This window comes from Chanos chanos, chromosome 5, assembly GCF_902362185.1.
Source record: "Chanos chanos chromosome 5, fChaCha1.1, whole genome shotgun sequence".
In the NCBI taxonomy this organism is placed as follows: Eukaryota; Metazoa; Chordata; class Actinopteri; order Gonorynchiformes; family Chanidae; genus Chanos; species Chanos chanos.
The window spans coordinates 42878923-42899958 of NC_044499.1; the positions used below are offsets into that span (position 1 = coordinate 42878923).

Genomic DNA, 21036 nt, shown 5'->3' on the forward strand with positions numbered 1-21036 from the left:
TTTGGTAGACGAACAACACATTGCACCACCCCAGCCTCTTTCCTCTCCTTTTCACCGAGAGTGTAGAACCTGCGCGTTTTGAACGTTCCATCCTGGTTCTGCTCCGTCTGATAACTCTCAGGCAGTTTTGAGTTATTCTTGTACCAGTCTACACTCACTCTCTCTGGGTAGTATCCGTTGATATCGCAGGAAAGAGTGAGAGGGGAGGAACGGGAAGAAGAGGGAATGATGGAGACAGAGACGGATGGCAGGACTGGAAAGAGAAGATAGGTGTAGAAGAATGAAAAAGAGGTCAGTGACAGTTTATATACTTTCCGATGTACAATGCTTAAGCTTCGGACAGATGAGTAACAGAATCTTACAGGCAGAAATAGGTTGTAGCTTCATCATTATAACTAGCAAAATTATTATTATAGCAAAAATGACATAATTAGTCTGTTCAGCTAACTCTGTCAGCAGAGCAAATGCAATCCACAACAGGGACACCAGACACTGACAGCTTGCAAAGAAGAATGTAAGTACTAACTGCTGATTCTGGGTTGAAACTCTTTAATGAGGGGTTCGTTCAGACTGATGTGTTGAACCACACAGCCAAAAGTTTTGTTTCGGTCGACAGGTTCAGGGACGAATGTCAGACGGTTAACTGCCACAAAGAGCCCATTCTCCATGCGGCTGACTGCAGTGACCCACTGAGGTGGTCGAAGCTCTTCGTTGGCCCTTGTCCAGGAAAAGGCAATCTTTGGAGGGCTAAAACCTTCTGCTCTGCACTCCACTTCACTCTCTTTACCTAACACCACGTCAAGAGAAGGGATGGAGAGAGATGGACGAGCTGGGATCAAAGGAGAGAAAGGAGGTTTTGGTAAAAAGCAAATCTCATTGGGATCAGTGTTGAATTTGATTTTTAAATATCCACAAAACAAAAGCGGAATGAAGACAATGAGGGTGAGCTTGGAGCCATGAGTTGTCAATACCATAGCTGGTCTGGCTGGTTAAATGCTCTCCCTGGAGTCTTGAGACAATGACTTGGATCTTTCGGGATAATATAAATTTACTTGGTCTTTTCTACTTACAAATATCATTAATTTTCTGTCACTCAGTGACCTACCTTTTATGGTCAGAGTGACATTGCTGGAGAAGTCAGTGGTGTTGAAGGTGACCCTGCACTCATAGTCTCCCTGCTTGTCCACGGTGGCATTGTCTACCTTCAGAGCAAAGGATCCATTTACGAAGTCAGATGTATCAAGGTGAAAACCTTTTTCAGTGTTGTTCTGTGAAGCGATGACTGAGCCATTACGAGACCAGCTGACCTCCAGGAGGGAAACATTCACATTGGCGGGCAGTGTGAAAAAACAGGGGAGCGTAACGGAAGAGTTCTGGTCTGCTAATATCTCCACTGAGAAGCCTGAAAGCAAAAGAGAGAGACATAAAGAGTTTTTTGACATGGAAGGAGGACTGAAAGAACACAGACAATCGAAATGATTGTGTTTTAGCCGAAACTGCAAACATTATTTTTTAAGTGTTCTTGTTGTCCTCTGAGGGTCCAGTGACGAATACATTTCTACTTTGAGAAAAACTTGCTCACTGCAGGAAATGCTATTAAACCAAGTGACCAGTGACTGTTTTTGAAGGAAAATACAAGGAAAATATAAGGAAAATAGGAAGGTCCATAGTTCACTCTCTGCGGTGTGACCTAGACATAAAGATATTTTTGAGCGCCGGAATGTCAAAGATACTGGAAATCAGGTTAGGTGACATGTTTAGTGTGTGTGTGTATTTGTGTGTGTGTGTGTGTGTGTGTGTGTGTGTGTGCGCCTGCCACCGGTCATAAAGTTTGTGTCTGGGTAAAGGGATATTTCTTTCTGTGAAACTTAATTTCACAACAGTACCAATTAAATCCTTTCTTGTTCCCTTTCCCTGGCAAATAAAAGGAACAACCTGTATGTGATAGAAGCCGGTTGAACTCTTTGATTGGTTTAATCAATAACCAGGATAATAAATATTTGTTGGCAAGATAAAAGGTGGGCTCTAGAATACTTAAGAACACTTTACACTTGAGGTGATATGTTAAGTGTTTGTAAAGAAATGTACCGTCTGAACGATGGGTGGCTGGAATCGTGTGATCGGAGGAGAATGAGAAATCAGTAAAACTTCTCAAGGTGACACAGAATGCCACAATATGGTTGACATAATCTAGACAGATTTTTGCCCTCAGTTGATCTGATGATAAAACCAACAATAAATGAGCCTATGAACTATGAGGCTAAATCATTTCTGCAATTTATTCAGATGTTTTTAGTGCAGCTGGACCATCATTATGGAAACCTGTGTTGACAACAGTTCTGGTAAGCAATAGATCAGGTTAAGTATTGGTTTTAGCATTTTAAACCCATCAAAACGAACAACCGAGAGAGTTCTTCCTTCATTTAACTATCTTCACTGAGAAGATCATCATCTTATATCCGTAGAAATACTCAATACACCCTTGTCACTAAAATATACTCCTAAACCAGTGTGTGCTTGTTTGAACTTATAACTTCATGAGGCAAAAACAGAAGGTTAATTTAAGAATAAAAACACTCATCAATAACTTTGAACAACATGATTATTTGTACATTTCATTCACTTTAAGGCAGCTTAAACGTGATCATGTAATTAACACGTTATCATCCTTACAGTGCTTGACTTGCTTAAGGACAGATTCAAGACACAGTGTTTACATTTATCCAAGGACATAGTGCATTTTTTCCTGAGTGGCATACGACTAGTGTTATCATCAGACAGTCACAGTTGTAATTCAGTCAGATCAATAACTATGACAAAAAATAAAACAAAACAAAGCAACAACAACAACAACAATAACAACAAAAACAAAAAACAAAAATTACTCACACTCACACAATCAAAGTCATCAAACTGAAGTCTTAAACATCATGTTTTGACAGTGGCTTCACTCACTATTATAGCCAGAGATATGGGCCAATACTTACCTAGCTTTATTGGGCCTAGCAGACATAAATAGAGTAGGACTTTAAACTTCATGGTCTTTCACTTGTCTTGAGGACACACACCTTATCATCCCTCTCTCGTGCACTCCTATTCTCTGTTAAAGACACCAACACACACATTTATATAGGGACGGGGGCAGGGGGCGGGGATCAAATGAATAACAGACAGAGGACCCAGAAAAGAGCAAGAACGGTTGTAAATAATGTCTGTAAAGTGCTAAATGAAATTATTAAAAAACAAATAAAAAGAGTAAGAGAGAAAGAAAGACAGAAAGGAAGAAAGAGAGAGCGACAGAGAGAGAGAGAGAGAGAGAGAGAGAGAGAAAGAGAGAGGGAGAGAGAGATGTCCAAAGACACAATTAGGACAGTGGTCACTACTTAAAATTCAACCTGGCTCTTATCCAACATTTTAGACTACTTTACATTCATGCTGTATAGTGACGGAACTGGAAATGGGGTTTGCCAGAGAGCTTGTGGGGGCTAAGTCATATAAAGGCCCCAGTTTCAACAGGAAAAAAAAATATTGCTTTTCAACGAAACAGAGAAACTTAAGAAGAAGGAGGTGAATAGGACATTCGCAGCTTCCACTGCTCTGCGTTTGCTCTATCTGTTCTAGGCTTTCCAGACATTGCACACCTCTTCTGATTATGGTAAAACATTAACTAGGCCATTCACAATAAAGTATTTACAGCATGCCTTCACAAAATATTCAACAACTTTTTTTTTTTTTTTTTTTTAGCAGGACAGAGATTCTTTGAAATAAATAGTGATGATTGTGCGTGACTCTAATCAGCCATTGAAAGTTTTTGTGTCCCTCTCTAAGGAATGCACTCAAACAGCATTGATTTGTTTAATTTGTGTGCTAATACTTGAGTCTTTATGACTAACTTTCATTCCCAACCACTTGACTCTGTCTCCTTTTCTTCTTCTAATATATCATTTTCTCTACATTTGTTTTTCAGCTGAAAGAAAAACTAAAGCCCGAAGATCAAGCAGATTGAATAAACACAAAGCCTTAGAGTTTGTTGATTTTATTGTTGTTGTTGTTAGCCATACACATAACCCCCCACTTTCTGATTCAACCTTTTGTTTGTGTTCTTTTCATTTTCTGTCACGTTGAGTTCTTTTCATCTCTTAAAGATGGATTGCAGTGCACACAGAGAGAACGACACTGATTAGGAATACAGGGGTTTAGATAACATGGTCTCCCACTTTTGCAACTTTGGCTCTGCTTAAATGGAAAAAATTTACAGTTCGGCCAATGGGTAAGTTACCTTTCCATGAACAAAAAAAAGGCAGATGTATGTTACCATGATCAAAGGTGAGGTCAGGAAAGAAGAAGAAGATGATGAGATGTTTATGTGGTTGTGCTTTTGAGGAGAATTGTAGGGAGGAAAAGTGTGTGTGTGTGTGTGTGTGTGTGTGTGTGTGTGTGTGTGTGTGTGTGTGTGAGTGTGTGGGTTAAGATAGAGAGAAGAAGAAAAAGAAGATGATTTTGGTGGAGAGCGGAGAGACGAGAGAGAAACAGAGAGTTCACTCAGACAGAAAAAAAAGGAGCCTTTCAGGTCAGTCAGTGCTGAAGCTCACACATAAACTAACCATCACTAATGTGTACCAACCTCATTTCATGCACCCTCAGTCTTCACTAACGTTAAATCAGTCCATTAAATCAGACACACTCATTACAGTCTATGCAACAATATGATACACTTTTCGCAAAACTGTAACTATATTGCCAGGAACAATGAAATGATTTAACAGAATTTCACATACTTAGGCCAAAGCAAAGCATTTGCTGGAAGCCTAGATACAAAGTCACACAGCCACAAAGAGAAATACACATCAGGTGTAGCTTACAGCGCACTGATATTTGTAGCTTATGATACATCAATATTTGAAAACTCTTTTGAAAAACAGAATAAAAAGGCACCAGAAGTCATGTCTTTTTTTTTGTCATTGTTTATATTTATGGAAGGTCTATCAAAGAAAAATAAAACACTGAGTGAACAAAAGAAAGAAAGAAATGTTTAAAAACCAATTAAACAAACAAGACACTGTAAAGAAAATATGGAAACATAAAAAAAATATAAAATTTAAGAAAAATGTGTTCATCCAGACTGGACTGTTATCATTTTTTCATATTTGTTCTGTTTGTTAGGATAAATATTATAATGGAGTTATTTGTATATTGGCATAAAATCCAGTGTCATTTCTTATTTCACAGTTCTACAACAGTTATTTTTTACAATCCAGTGATCTTCACTCCAGAAAGTTCTATTGTCTTGCTTTACTGTGAAAAGATGGAGTTAATCACTCTGTTTACTGAATGCCCAATATTTTGAATGTCAGCTCCGAGGACTGAAAGACAGATAGATAATAACAGGGATGGGCATGGATATAAAGCTTTTACAGTTGCATTGACTCCGTTTTCACAGCACAGTTTCAGTGAACAAAATTATCAAAGCACAGCGCTTCAGTGACTTCAAAATAATTTTACATTAAAAATCCAAGTCTCTTAATCACACATTCAGACCCTGTTCCTGTTTTCAAAGAAAAGAACGCAGTACATCGTAATCATTTTAAACAAAGCTTTTCAAATACACACTCAAAAAAATACAGCTTCATAAAAAAAACAGAAAAAAAAATGGGAAAAATCAGCAATGGCATTTGGGGTGTGTGTGTTCAGCATTTCTGCACTTTTCCTGAACTCTTATACTTATACTATAAGTATACTCCTTATACTATAGGTCACAGAGAAATCAAATACTCACATGTTCTGCCTGTTCAAGAATCACGAGTCAGTGTTGGTATTTTCTAGTGCTTTCAGTCATACTTTCAGACAACCAGAAATCTGTCATGACTAGCTTCTTTTATTTTTTTTTTTTAGACGTCAGACATGTGAGTAGAATCCAGAAATGTTATTACATTGTGAAGCGGTTTCATTCTTTTGTATTGTAACATATCTGCTGTGGCTGCATGGTTTTGTACAAATGCAGATATACCTGTTCCCTGCTGCTCCCTGAGAAACAAAAGGAGGCACATAGACACACATAGTTTGAACAAAAGAGGGCCAAACACTGTGTGAGCACTTTAACACAGTTCATATGTCAAATTAATCATCATTCCTGTTTCATAATGATCATAATCTATTTGTTCATGTCTGTTACCTACTCATTCATTTATGTATTCAACATGATGAACAACAGAAACCACCTGTTTAAGTGTTTTGACGTAGTATCAGCTGGTGCATATTTACATAAATACGCAAAACAAGGATTTTTAAATCTAAAACTTTCCTTATTTCTAACCTTTCAGAGAGTTGGCCCTTGTACAGATCCAAGGACCAAACTCTGAGTGAACTCATTTGTATGACTGTCATGACGGTCACTGAGGGGCTGTCATGGGCCACTCCTCTGGACTGTGGTGCCTTTACAGGTGCAAGGGACCACTGACCTCCAGTGAAGCAGTAAGACTCAGCAGTGCCACTCAAGGTTCTGGAGGACCTTGATCAACTGTTGTGTCCATTTACAGTGTTACTGAGCTGTTCTTCACAGGGCTGTGATTTGGGCAAGTACAGCTCCAGCAGCTGCTGCTAGATATAGTAGCTGGATATGGCTGCTACCAGCAGTGACTTTGTGTGATCATGAAGGCCAAGGCTTTTTGACCTACTGATTGACCAGACCCCCTGATGACTGAGGGTGCTATGCTTGGTACCAGAGTCTAACTATACCAAACATCCAACACTGCCGCAGTTTGAGACGGCCAAACACTATTCTTTGTCTTCTATTTGACCTTGATGGTGGCCCTCTGAGAGAGGGGACCAACATACACTGAAGGATGGCACTGCTCAATGCATTGAAATGGCAAGTGTAGATGTGGGACAACTGACTGACATAATTGCAGGCTACTCCCCTTGTATCGTCACAACTCATAAAACAAGAAGGACGAGAATTTTAAGTAAGAGGAAAGGAGGAGACTACGGTACTTTCATTAAAGAAAGCAAAGGCAATATAAAGCTGTTAGTTAAAGAGTAGCTAAAGGTAATTAAAGGAACAGGAAGAAGAGGAGAACTAACTGGGAAAAGAAACAGTTTATGCTTCTGTTCAGCAATGGGAACATCAGCAGTCTTGTTTTACTTTACAGTTGTGATGCTATGTGTGAAAGGTAGGCCACTAGGATAACATTATATTTGCTGTGACGGTCCGCTGCCGCCACTTTAAACACACAATGTGTACCCGACATTTGGAAAAATGAAACTTTCCAGCGCAAACGGACGTGGCAAATGAATATTTTATACGGACTTGAGTAAATCAAAACTTTTTTGTGAAAAACAAAACAAAACAAAACAGGAGCGTACTTGTGCTGATCAATGTACAAACCACGTCATTTCATTTATTATTATTTTCAGTAACTATATGAAACCATTTGTTTAATGGCGGACGGAAATTGAATTTTGTGTTTCGCTTTCCCATACTGCTAGAAGTGTTGTTTCACCATGGTAACCATTAGCTATAGTTTTCAACATTTGTACAACATAATTCCATCAACAAGAGCATAATTCTGCATTCTTCCCAGAATTCACTGACAATTCAATAACAGAACATATTCAACGATTGCAAGAACTGCGAAAATTCTATTCGGACATGTAGACACGTCCGGCAAAGGCGCGCGTACAAACCTTGTTTACAAAATAATGAAGAAAAAGGTAATAACAATAACAAAGATATTAAAAATAATAAATATAATAAAAAGATACAAAGTTGTCATAGTGTTGTCAAAGTTGTCAAAATTGTCAGATGTCTTTTGAATATTCTTTCATTTTCATGTTTGTTAACAAAGATGGAAGTTGCAAAGTCGCGAGTTTACGCTTTGGATCTGTGTAAATTTGTTACTTAGCAACGTTCACTCCTGCTTATGTTAAGGTCACATGAGTGTGCACAGTTCCAGCTGTTTGTTGGGTTAATTTTTTAAAATGTTTTTTCACTCTGTATCTATGAATAATCCTGTTGTCTCAGACTGTAAATTTTATGCAGTCCGCTGTTGACTGATTAATTCTGTTCTCCAAAAATAGGCTCAGAAGCACAGAGCACAACCGGTAAGACAATCTCTACGCATTAAATTGTCTGTCGCATAACTAGCCTGTCAAACAGCGCTCGACATGATTAATCAACTATCTGAATAATTATTCATCTTACAAATTCACCAGCGATTCAGAATTTCTCTCTTATCTGTCACCATCCTTTTGCTGTGCCTCTAAGAATGCGGAGTTGCCCCCCTAAACAATCGTGTGGTGGGTGGCCAAGATGCCCCTCAAGGTGCCTGGCCGTGGCAGGTCAGTCTACACTACCAAGGAGGTCACATCTGTGGGGGGACTCTGATTAACAGTGAATGGGTACTCACTGCAGCACACTGTATCCTCTCGTAAGTTCACTAAACATTTACACTTGTGCAACATAAAATGCAACATATTTTACCAACAGTAAAATGATTTTTCAGTTTGATCTGCCTTCATTTTCCACTATTCTTTGACATCTAACTTCTTGAGGCAAGTACTGCCTTTCAATTCTAATTTCTAAGGTTTAGAGAAAAAAAAAATCCCCAGAGCCAGCATAACAGTTGTCAGTCGTAACATGAATGAGACACAGCAGAACAATGCAGTGTATTATTAAGACAATGTCCATGCAGAAAATGCTGACCAAAGATCATAAAGGTGATAAGTTAATTGTTAAGCTAAGAATAAAAGCTAAATTTTTTGAGATATTCTAAAATGCATTAGGGGGTTGACTGGATTGTAAATGACACATCCTTAAAATTAGTTAAACAAACTAAAGTTTGTCAAATGCTGCCGCAGTATGTGTTTCATATTTAAATTCAGCTTCATAGAGTTAATTTGAGATGCTTTGCCTCACCAGTGTTGTAAGAGTGGGAGACAGGTACTGACATAGACTGTGAGCGGGCTCAGGGTTAATAAATGGATAACAGAATGGGTGCTATTGTATTGTATCTATTGTACATTGTATATCTATTGTATATCTATTGTATATAATGTATCCCTTATATTACATTCTTTATATTCTGTTTACATTCTATTTATGTTCTGTTTATTCTGTTTATGTATATTCTTTTTTTTATCCTTAACTCTGTCTTGCTCTTTTTTTTTTATCATTTGGACAGTCAGAACAAGCATTTCACTGCACGTCGTACTGTGTATGGCTGTGTGTGTGACAAATAAAAATTTGAATTTGAATCTTTCTCACAACCATTCTGTGCCAATGCTCTCTTTCAGCTTGGCAAGGGTAAAGTATGCAGACTGATTGTGTCTCTCCCCAACAGTACAGATACCACCAGATGGACTCTGTATCTGGGCAGGCAGAATCAGAGCACGAGCAGTGCTAATTCCAATGAAGTCGTGCGAAGTGTGCAGACAATAATCGTTCACCCCAATTACAACAACACTCTATACAACAATGACATTGCCCTGATGAAGCTAAGTCAGGCCGTCAACTTCACTAACTACATTCGCCCTGTGTGCCTGGCCTCCAACACCAGTGCCTTCTACAACTCCACCAGCTGCTGGGCCACTGGGTGGGGCCGTATAGGCAAAGATGGTGAGACATATCTGAAGTTACTGCCGATCCTTTACCCTTTTGTGCAGTCTTTTGCCCATGACTTCAGATGCTTAACTTCAAACATCTGATCCATCTCATAACTTAATACTCATCACTTCACCTTTAATCATGTTATGTTATAAAGCTCGGTCAGCAGTTAACACTGGACCAGTGCATATGGTACAGTGTGCGACTGGGAAATAAACAACAACTTAGAACTAGCCAGAGAAAATGGAGGACTGTCTTAAACTCAGCAGGTTAAAATACTTATTAGAAATGGTTTGGTGACAAGTCTTAACAACACCTGGTACACAGGTGCTATGTTTGACAAGATTGAGAAGCTTATGCATGAGAAATTTATAACTCCAAAAGTTTAAGTGCTTGGTAGTAATACATTGTCAGAGTCATAAATACTTCAGTTTTGACTTTTGGTTACCCATTACTCATGTTGTAAATTCATAACACAAACAGAGCTAAATATATGGTGCAAGTAAACAGTATATGAATACAAACACTCTGATGATGAAATGGAAATTATTTACTGACACCAGGCCTTGATTCACTCAGGTGGTTTCAGTTAACTGTTGGGAATATTACAATGCAGTAGATGTGGGGTCAGCTTAACTTTAGGACAATGTCTTTGTATGGGAATCTTAAAATTCAGTCATTAATTGACCTCTTGCCCATTTGTGGACTGTAGTCCCCCTACCTTCTCCTCAGACTCTTCAGGAAGTGGAGATACCTGTCGTGGGGAATACACAGTGTACTTGCCAGTATAGGCCAGCAGAGGATGCTGTTATCACTGCACAGATGATCTGTGCAGGGACAGCAGGCAAAGGAATCTGTCAGGTGAGTGTTAGTGCAGGAAAAACATAATTCGTGTGAATTGTGTGGTATATGATTTGGTGATTATTATATTTATTCATTATTTGCGTTTATACTGGTCAAAGTGTCACAGACACAATGCTTCAAAGAGCAACGCTGATTTCTGATCTTCTGTTCTCTCTTGCACTCACTCTTCCTTTCTTTCTGTCTCTCTCTCTATGTTGGTGTCTGTCTGTCTGTCTGTTTCTCTCTCTCTCTCCCTCTCTCTCTCTTATATACATATTCCTCTCAGGGTGACTCTGGAGGTCCACTACAGTGTAAGCAGAACTCTGTGTGGGTGCAGGCCGGCATCTCTAGTTTTGGGGTGCCTTGTGCAACAGCAAATTTCCCAGAGGTCTATGCCAGGGTGTCAGAGTTTCAGACATGGATCACTGATAATGTCAATGGGGCAAATATCGGTTTTGTGACCTTCACCTCCTCTGGCACTGACTCTGATGCCAACTTCATATGCAACACCAATTCTGCTGCAATCATCCCCATGCCATTCTTCTCTCAAAAGCCAATAACCTTTTCTGCATTCATTTACTCTGTACTCCTCTCGTTTATTTTTCTAGCATAACACTTATCTACTTCTACACTGCTTTAACACGATTTAAACCACTTAATGTTGGCACATGCAATTTAGTTAAGGTGTTTTTTTTTTTATAGAGTTTTAATTGACATTTATAGGTTTCATCTAATTTACGCAATCTAATATAGTAAGACTGAATCCAGTTCTGACAAGGATCCACAAGTATTTAATAGAGTTTATGACATTTTCTTGACAATCGTTGGACTGTATTACTGAGAAACTGAATTGCTCTTTAATTTTAATTATTAAATTATGTAAAGTGGCAAAAAAGCAAACAAAAATGCAAGAAATGCATCTGGCTTGTTTTTGTGAGTCCTTACAATGGTGTTGGTGTGTTGAAATACCAATGCAAGTTCCCTCAAAAAGCATAGGCATTTGGTTGGTTCTCCCTTTGCTGCTATAACAGCCTTCATTCTTCTGGGAGGGCATTTCACAAGATGTTGCAAAATTAGGGTAGGGCTTTGCTTCCATTCAGTCACGAGAGCATCAGTAAGGTTGGGCACAGATGTTGGGTGATTAAGCCTAGCTTGCAGTTGGCATTCCAGGTCATCCCAGTCAAGTTCTTCCATGCTGACGTTGACAGATGATTGTTGTATGGACCTCGGCTTCTGCACAGGGGTATTGTCATGATCAAACAGAAAAGAGCATTCTCCAAACTTTTACCACGAAGTTTTGAAGCGCAGAATCATCCAGAATGTTGTTGTATGCTTCAGTTCTCGTCACTGGAGGCCTAGGCCAAAACCTGGAAAACAGCCTCAGACCATTACTCATCCTCCTCTAAACTTTGGCACTGTGTGTTTGGACCGGAAATGTTTTCCTAGCATCTGCCAAACCCAGATCCGGCTGTCAGACCACCACATGCTTAAATGTGATTCATCGCTCCAGAGCACACGTTTCCTCTGCTCTTAAGTCCAATGGAAGCTAGCATTATGTCACTAGGGCCAACACTTGGCATTAGGCTTGTGTCTTAGACCTACTTGGCCATGGAATCCCATCCCATAAAGCTCCCAAGCAACAGCTCTTGTGCTGACGTTGCTTACAGAGGCAGCATGGAACTCTGTGGTATGTGTTGCAGCTGAGGGCAGGTAGTTTTCTGATGCGTCATGCTTTAGCACCCGGTGAGGCTGCATGCCCTACTACTTTATAGCTGAGCTGCTGTTGAATCTATACATTTCTGCTTCACATCAACAACACTCACACTTGATTGGCACAGACCTAGCAGGTTGAAAAATATCAGGGCAATGTCATTGCATAGCCTTATGCTTGATTCTACACACTAGGTAGCAATGAGTTTGTCCAGAGGAGCTGAATCCACAAATGGGAAAGGGTGTTTGTATACATTTGTCCATGTAGTGTATTTTATATAAAAATTAGTTAACACACTGAGTGTGGGGGAGACTTATGAAGTTCCTTTAGCACAGGAAACCGTACAAACTGTTCTAACACTTCAATCAAATGCTTCACACTTACACAAAGAAACCAGACAGCTTAGTGGTGGGTAGTTCTTTATTTTTTGGTTTCTGTGGCTTAGCAGAGGGCAGTCATGGAGCATTCCCAGGCAAGAAAAAAATGCTTACATGATGTTATCAGAAAAGTGAGAATGCTCTGCCTTGAACCTGTTGCATAAAATGAGACTGAAAGATAATGTGAAGGCAGATCTTTCTAGGATGTTCACTCTGTGCTTACTTCAACAGAACTTCTAAGGATCTACAGCATTTTAAGACATCTTTTCTCTCCTCAAGATGCTGCTGTAAAACTTTTGTGATGTGTGATGACAGAAGATTGAGATGATGAGGAAAACAGTTATCAGAGGACAGCTGGAACTTTTAGACAACTGGTCTTGGTGTCCAGGGAAAAGAGATGTGTTCCAGTGTAGGAGTTCAGTCCTCTCTGAGATCTAATAAGCATGGTTTGCCACAAACAGGGACTCTCCTGCAGCTGCCCCTGCATCACCTGTAGAAACATATTTACCTATGGCTGCTTGGCTGTTGTTCTGTAAACAGAAGTGAAAATAAATGCAAAAATTAGTGCAATGAAATGTGAACAAATGCTTAACCTGTTGCTTGCTTTTTTGCGATAACATTATCAGGGGTTTGTTGGTCCCCAAGGTCCAGGCCTCTGCTGATGTTCCCCTTTGCTACATATTGTACATAAAAAAAAAAAAAAACAAGTGTAAGGCCCAGAGTTTGTACTGCTGTTAACTCAAGTTGTGTTATTAACAACACAAGTTCGGTTTTTAAGGTGCCCCCATTTCACTATTGCTCTGCATTTTGAGCGTTGAAATATGTCTCTTTGGTATTAGATGTTTACACCACACAGGCCCAGTTTGTATGGATGAAAACAAAAAACACTGGGTGTACATGATCCTCATATTGCTCGTTATAATGGAATTAGTGCCATGCCACTGTAACAACACTTTCCTTGTTATTGATTTAATTATTATCTCAATTTCATTTTTGTTTGTTAGGGAATCTATGCTGTATAAGCAAAGTCATCTAGTGAATCTCTACTGTATAAACAGTGTTTGTGGTTGGAGATTTCTACATACCAGCGCCCTCTTGACAAATTCCTCCTGACAGGCCTTGCCGTTTTCCTTCTTGCCTCCCCAAGCTTTGAGGGCAGAGGCCTGCAGGGCACGGCCATAGGAGAAGCTAAGGGCCCAGGGACGGTGCAGGGGGCACTGGTTCATAGCGTTCAAGTTGACTGTGGCCTCCTCCTCACTCTGGCCTCCTGATAAGAAGGTGATGCCTGTGAGAGAAGAGGGAGCACATCAGGCCGTATGAGTGATTTTATGCCTATGAAACAAAATGTAAAAGTTTATTGCATCCACATACTGAAGCTGCACCTGTATTAGTTATGTATGTACAGTAAGTAGTGCAGTGTGTATGTTTACCTTCAAAAGTGTACACAGTTATCATTATCATGGGATTAATATTAGACTAGGATGGTGAAATTTCACACTTGTGTGTCCAGACAAATTTGTATGTGTGCATATATAAGTGTGTGTGTGTGTGTATGTGTGTTTGTGTGTGCACGTGCTTGTGTGTGTGTGCAATAATTAAATCCTTTACCAGGGACTGCGGGTGGCACAGTGCGGCGCAGGGCAGTGACGGTTGCCATGGCAACCTCCTGGGGAGAGTATTTGTGAGAGCAGGAGTGTCCAGCAGTGACCATGTTTGGCTTGAGCAAGGTTCCCTCCAGGTAGACATGGTGGTCTGACAGGGCCTTGTACACAGCTGCAAGGACCTTCTCTGTCACATACTGGCATCTCTTGAGATCATGGTCACCGTCAGGCAGAATCTCTGGCTCCACAATTGGGACAATGCCATGCTGAACCGAACAAGGGAAACCATAAACAATTGCTACCATAAACAATTGCTACCATAGAAATGTCATTAACACATTAGGTGTATGCTATCTGTGTGTGCATATATTTGTTCTCTGCATGTTTGGTAGATGATAGTGTAGCATGATATGGTACGTCTAGATAAGGTAAATCAGATTAACAAGCCAGTTTGTGTATTGTGATTTATGGGAGTTTTTCTCACCATCTGGCAGATGCTGGCATAGCGAGCAAGAACGTTGGCATTCTCAATGATGGCCAGGCGGGATGGGGTGGTGGGTGTGATCTTCAGTACACAGCGCCACTTAGCAAAGTCTGCACCGTCCTTCTTATACTGAGCACAACGCTCATACAGCCCATCCAGACCTGCAGGAGAAAGTAAAGACAAGTAAACAGGTTGTAGGCTATAAATAAATCACATTACGGAGAGAGAAACAGAGAGAGAGAGGGAGAGAGAGAGAGAGAGAGAGAGAGAGAGAGGCTGAGAGATACAGACAAAGAGAGAGAGAGCATGAGAGAGAGAGAGAGAGAGAGAGCAAGACAGAGAGATAGGGGAGGTGAAGAGATGGAAACCCACCCTGGGTGGTGGTTTCTCCGTTGGTACCGGCCAGTGGGACAACACCCTTGTCAACCTTGATACCCACAACCATACCCCTCTCTTTGAGAAGCTGGGAGAAGAGCTTGCCATCATCTGTCTTCTGGTAGAGGGTCTCATGGAAGAGGATAACCCCGCCAATGCAGGGCTGGATGCGGTCATCAGCGGTGAAAAGCAGCTGGCGGTACAGCCTCCTGTTTTCTTCAGTGTTCTCAGTGTTAATGCTCTGGAAGCGCTTAGCAACACTTCCTGATGTAAGGGGTGAGTGAGAGGTGAATGAGGAGACATTAAAAGAGGAAATGAAACTTGAAAGTGTATGTGTGTACCATGATAGGGTATGTGTGATTAAAAGTTACACCCAGAAACAGTTTGAAGGAGTGATGAAATTCAATTCACTTGCTAATAATTCAAATAAAACAGTATTAAGAGTATTAAGAATCAGGCTTGAACTACTGGTGATCTTCGCAGAGGTCATTGAACTTTAGACGCGTAACCATTATGATATGCTATGATCAGAACATTCCAAAGAAATGGAAGAATTCATATGATTTCAGTGCAGATCTGCTTATACTTGGTTCCTGAGTGACTGTGTATGAGTGTGCTTCTCTACCTGTGGACTCATCGGCAGCAAGAATGCCTTTCCCAGGGGCAATAATCCTCTGAGCAATGTCACAGAGCTCTTTCTTCTGCTCTGGAGTGAGGAACGGGTAGGCGTGTGGCATCCTGACGCAGAAAGAGACAGAAAGAGGAGGTAGGGTATGAGTGATAGGGGAAGAACAGAGCAAAAGAATGGACCAAGAAAGAGGAAGGTTAGACATAAGTAAATAAAGGAAGATGTGGAAAAGAGGAAGTGTTAAATCAACATCTTGCTTAACCACGCTTCAATCTTTTTCATCCATTAATAGTTTGTGTACGTTTACACCAATGAAATACAGAACTAAGCTCATAATATAAAATTTAATATGACTGACAAGAAAGCAGAAGTATGCGTCATGTTTGTCGTCTGTGAGTACGCTGTCTAAATATTTCAATTTTTAGAGAATTACAAAGAATCTTCTTCCACGTTATCTTATCCTTGAGGTCTATCGCTCTAATTTGTATATTATGTGATGAATTTGACATATGTGCCCCACCTCTGGTCTTTTCCTATCCTGAAGTCAACAGACATATGTTCTTGACCTTTTAACATGCTTGAGTTGTGTGGGCTCTTTTACATTTGACCTTTATCTCAACAATATGTAGAACTCTTTCCTCCCCCCTCCTTCGTACCCTTCAACCTCCAACACCTCCTTAACGGCTCAAACCACTCCAGCAATAGGTCAGACTATATATAAACTCTTTCACATGGTGGCAGCTGCTGCAGCAATGCCTCTGGCCTTAATGCCAATATGCCTTATGCAAGAGTATTTCTGAAGATTACTTCAGTTTGCAACACTCTAAAATTTCTCTGTACCAATCGTGTACTGATAGCATTTCAACTGAAAGAGTTTAAGAGTTAACTCTGCACATTATTACAACAAATGGTACAACAGTGTAAAGACCAGGAAACCGTTGGGAAATGAGGTTGTCAGGAAATGATGCTGTTAGCACGTTTGAAGCTAAGAATGTGGTTTTAGCTGTGGACAAACACCCTGCAACTGACCACAGCTGACAATACTACTATACTAATACTGACAATTAAAGATTCTCAATATCAGTATGAATCAAGAGAGAGCCACATTGTACATTCTTTTTTTGGTGTTACTAGGAACATGCGTATGTGCAGTTTTATGGGGTCTATCGTGCTTTCTCTTCACAAACACAGACAATCTAATTCAAGAGGTAATTCAAAAAACACAGTGATAAGTTTCTGCAAGCAGTACACAAGCTTTCTTTCTTGCGCCATTAACTGCTTCCTCTAACACAGCTGCATCAGTCTGACCTATACTCGACTGTGTCGTTGTTCCTCTCTTTGCAAACTTTTGAAATAAAGCTTCTGTTCACCTGGTCTACTCAACTGCTCAACTGTAAATGGTCTGAATATACCCAATGATCCAAAATGTTCTTATATTTAGACTACTGCAAACTCTTAAGCACACCATAATAACTTGGATGAAAAGTTTTAGAAATTTATACATTTTAGCCCCCCCCTACCCCCACCCCAAAAACCTAAAATGTTTATAAATGTGTTTTGCTGATATATTTCTGCTGATAATATACTGTTAGTTTGAAGACTTTCAAAATCTTTCTTATAACACTAGTGAGTGGGAGTGTGTAAACTCTTTCTGCAACTGAGAGTGCAGAAAGCTTTGCAGTAAGTCATTGCACTACTGTCTGATGTTGTATGATGCATGTATTTTCTTGTTACCCTCTGTCAGCACTACATATATAACAGCTCTAAAGATGCATTTCACTCAAAAGGTGAGACATACATTTCATTAAAATTTTGCTGAAATCATATTACCTTTCTGTTGTAGAGGAGCTGGAGACAGCTGTAGAAATGGAGGCAAAGAGAGGGAAAGAAGGAGAGAGGCAGGGTGTAGGAGAATATTTGTCTTGTCTGCAATGCCCCCCTTGTCCAGTAAGCAACTGTATTTATCCACGATTATGACCCCTAACATTTTAGCTGCCTCACTAAAATTAGCTCCAGCTTGCAACCAGAGAAGGGGGTTGGCATTCCTTCCCAAATAAAAAAAAAAAAAAAAAATGAAGCCAAAAAACCATTCTGGGCATAAAATAATGTTTAAAATGTAAAAATAGTCCAGGCAGAGAATGGGAGTGAAAAGTGTAGGAGATAGTGGGTGAGACATACAGACACACATACATGCTTGCAGGCGTGCATGATAGGACATAACAGTGGCTTCTGAGCATATCATTCAAACCAACAAGGCCCGGCTATGCCATGGGCTGAGTCAACATGGCAACAGCTTTTGTACTATCTTTTTTAACTCCTTAACTAATTCATAAGGGGAAATAGATGCTAATGATGATGTTATTCAGCGGCTAGGAACGAAAATCTGAAAACATGTCAGCATAAGAAGACGCGAAAGACAGAGATAAATCACCTGGGTGTCAGAGTAAGAGCAGGTACTGCTGGCTTGCATGCAGAGTGTTTATATTCACATCCCTTAAAATTCTATTTAATCTCTCTCTCCGAAACTTTCATTGCCTCTAACTTAAGATGTTATCATTGTCACACATCACTGAAATTTCACCTCATCATCATAACCCATATGAATATGTTAGCGTTATTAACAAACAGAGCAGGAGGGGGTGGGCACCAAAAGGGGAAAGGAAAAATTCTGCATGTTCACAGCACAACAAATTCTTCTTTCATTTCCACTTTTTATGAGCGGGGCAGTTGATGTTTTTAGACGTTGAATCCAGTCTTTTCAACCGTCACATAATACTGACCCAAAGTATGCATCACGGGAATCAAACACAGACCTGTCAGGTCTCAGCATTCAGCTGTTTTCTCTTTTATTCATAGTAGAAACCAGTGGAAAAATGCTACCTGCTTTGATGATGTAAGCCTTTTCTGCCCATGATGTTTAGAATTTGGGAAGATAGAAGATGTCTACACTGATTAGTTATGGATCACTAATGAGTTATGGATTGGCAATACAGATGATATGACCTTTATTTTATGAGTTATCAGTGTGACTAGATATACCTACTGATAATTATGAAAGACTTATTAATGGTATGACTTTTTTTACATGACTTTGATTAACTTTACTGGTGATTGGAACTTTATGTGTGGTACTTATGAATTATTCATGGTTTCCTATGGTAAAAACCCAGTCAGGGCCAGCTCTCTCCCCCCTATGTACATCCAATATCCTTTCATTTGGCGCACCCTCAGACAATACCCCCATGATATCTGATAAGGATGAGGAAGAGTTTAGAGAAACTAGTTTTTAATCAGCCAAGTACCTTTTTAAACTCAGACCCTAAATTAGAAATATTCCAATCAGGTATTAGGACACATCACAGCACAGAGACAGCCCTGCTAGAAGTAGTGAAAGACATCAGAGCAAATCTTGACAGCAACAAGCCTTCGACCTGAGTGCTGACTTTGATATTGTGGACCACCAGATTCTTTCAGATAGATTAAGTGAGCATGTTGGCCTGTCTGGAATTGTTTTTAACTGGTTTGCCTCATATCTTTGCAGAAGAAAATTTTTTGCATCTATACATCACCACTCCTCCAAACACTATGAGGTTACCTGTGGGGTAGGCTACCACAAGGATCAATCTTAAGACTGTTACTTTTTCAGTTGTTCATGTTACCCCTGGACAGTGTCATCAGGAGACACGGCCACATAGAGCTGAGTGTCATCAGCATAGCTATGGAAAGCCTCCTGATGACACCAGGCCGACTGACTCACTTGTTAACTGTAATTTAGATTTAAAGGCCTGTATGCAACAGAATTTTTTACAGCTCAACCAGGATAAAACAGAAGTATTGATCATTGATTCAAAGGCTCAGAGAGAGAGAAAATGACCCCCCCCCCCCATAAAAAAAATACACCAGCACTTAACCCATGCCAAGCAGCAATGAATCTGTGATTATTGACTCTGATTTTAATTTCAAGGCTCATGTGCAGGGTGTCACAAAAACAGCATTTGTTCACCTGAAGAACATCTCCAAAGTGAGGCCATTTCTCTCTCTGAGCAACACAGTTTTACAAAGCAAAACAAAAACTTTTAGTGATGCTGCTTTCAGACATTATGGTCCAAGCTATGGAAACAGCCTTTCAGTGGATGTGAGAGGAACTGAAAACACTATATTTTTAAACGTAAACTAAAAACCCATCTATTCAGTCTAGCTTTTATGGTCTTAGTATTTACACTTATTTTAATATTGTTGTTATTTTCATTGCTTGTATTATCTTTTAACATTTACCTTTTATCATCTTAACTATCCATCTTTATTGTTCTTTTATTCCGTTGGGTGTGTAAAAGTCTTTAAATCCATTTTAACATTTTAGGTTTTGTCGATTGCTTGTAGCGCGCTTTAAATTGCAATTTGATTTGTTTGAAAGGTGCTGTATAAATAAAATTTGATTGACTGGTTTATTCAATAATCCTTCCCTAAAACAAATTACAAATTACACAATATCAGAGACAAAATCAAAGTTCATTCCCCATTACAATTTTGTAACTTTTTGAAATCAAACACAACCAAGATAAATGCCTTCTCCACTTTTTAGAGTCAACTTTGATCAAAGAAAACGCAGATCTGTAAAGCTGTCCCATAAAAAAGTACCATTGACAATATGTATTTCACTATGGCTTCAACTAAAATTGAATTGTTCTTTATTTAGATGCTTCAAGCAATGCACTTACAAACCCCTCCAAAAGAGTAAGGTTTGTCATTCAAGAGAAGAAAGCAGTTAGTGCTACCTACCATGGAAAGATGATGTTCAGCCAGTGGCGGTTCTAGCTTGCATGGCGCCCTCTGTGAATTTTCAGCGTCTTGGGTAGCCTACTTTAGATGCAGTTACAAAAAAATTGTGCTTTATAATCAAGTAATCTCTGCTGGTCATTCCGATTTCCCAAATCCTAAAATAATGTGGATTGGGCTGGCTATGAACTCCCTCACTTATGAGTGAGAATGTGTTTTTGCTTACTCTAATCCGAAGTTTTTATGGATCAGCTAAAGAAAGGGAGGTCACTAGCTGCTTCCACTGGTTATATCTATGTGTCACAGTTTGTAGGAGAGATGAGATGCTCTTTTAGTTCATAAGACAGGAGCAGAATGAGGATGCCCAGAAGCAGGCACAGCCTTTGTGGTGACAGAAGCAGGGTCAGGGACAGGAAACCCATAGGCAGGCACACCCTCCGCAGTGACAGGGTCAGGACCAGGGACAGTAGACATAGAAGCGGGCACAGCCTCTGTGGCAACGGGACCAGGAGCAGAACCAGGGCCTGGAGACCTGGGGGGGGGCACTGTCTCTGCAGTGACAGGACTAGGACCGGGGACTGGAGACCTAGAGGTGAGTACTGCCTTTGCAGTGACAGGACCAGGAGCAGGAGACCCAGCG

At 40.0% G+C, this 21036-nt stretch overlaps 2 protein-coding genes across 2 annotated transcripts; one reads left to right on the forward strand and one right to left on the reverse strand.

Annotated features, from left to right (window-relative positions):
- The first annotated feature begins 6382 nt into the window (after positions 1–6382).
- On the forward strand, positions 6383–11057 carry LOC115812564 (testisin). The gene is made up of 5 exons (XM_030775047.1): positions 6383–6440; positions 8264–8426; positions 9339–9613; positions 10314–10462; positions 10731–11057. The coding sequence occupies exons 1-5, from the start codon at positions 6383–6385 to the stop codon at positions 11055–11057; spliced, it is 972 nt and encodes a 323-aa protein (XP_030630907.1).
- Positions 11058–12966: 1909 nt separating this feature from the next.
- On the reverse strand, positions 12967–17476 carry aldoab (aldolase a, fructose-bisphosphate, b). Its single transcript, XM_030773771.1, has 7 exons — positions 17451–17476; positions 15618–15730; positions 14990–15256; positions 14618–14778; positions 14141–14399; positions 13618–13817; positions 12967–13062 (listed from the first exon to the last, which is right to left on the reverse strand). The coding sequence occupies exons 2-7, from the start codon at positions 15727–15729 to the stop codon at positions 12967–12969; spliced, it is 1095 nt and encodes a 364-aa protein (XP_030629631.1). The 5' UTR covers position 15730; positions 17451–17476.
- Between the last annotated feature and the right edge of the window lie 3560 nt (positions 17477–21036).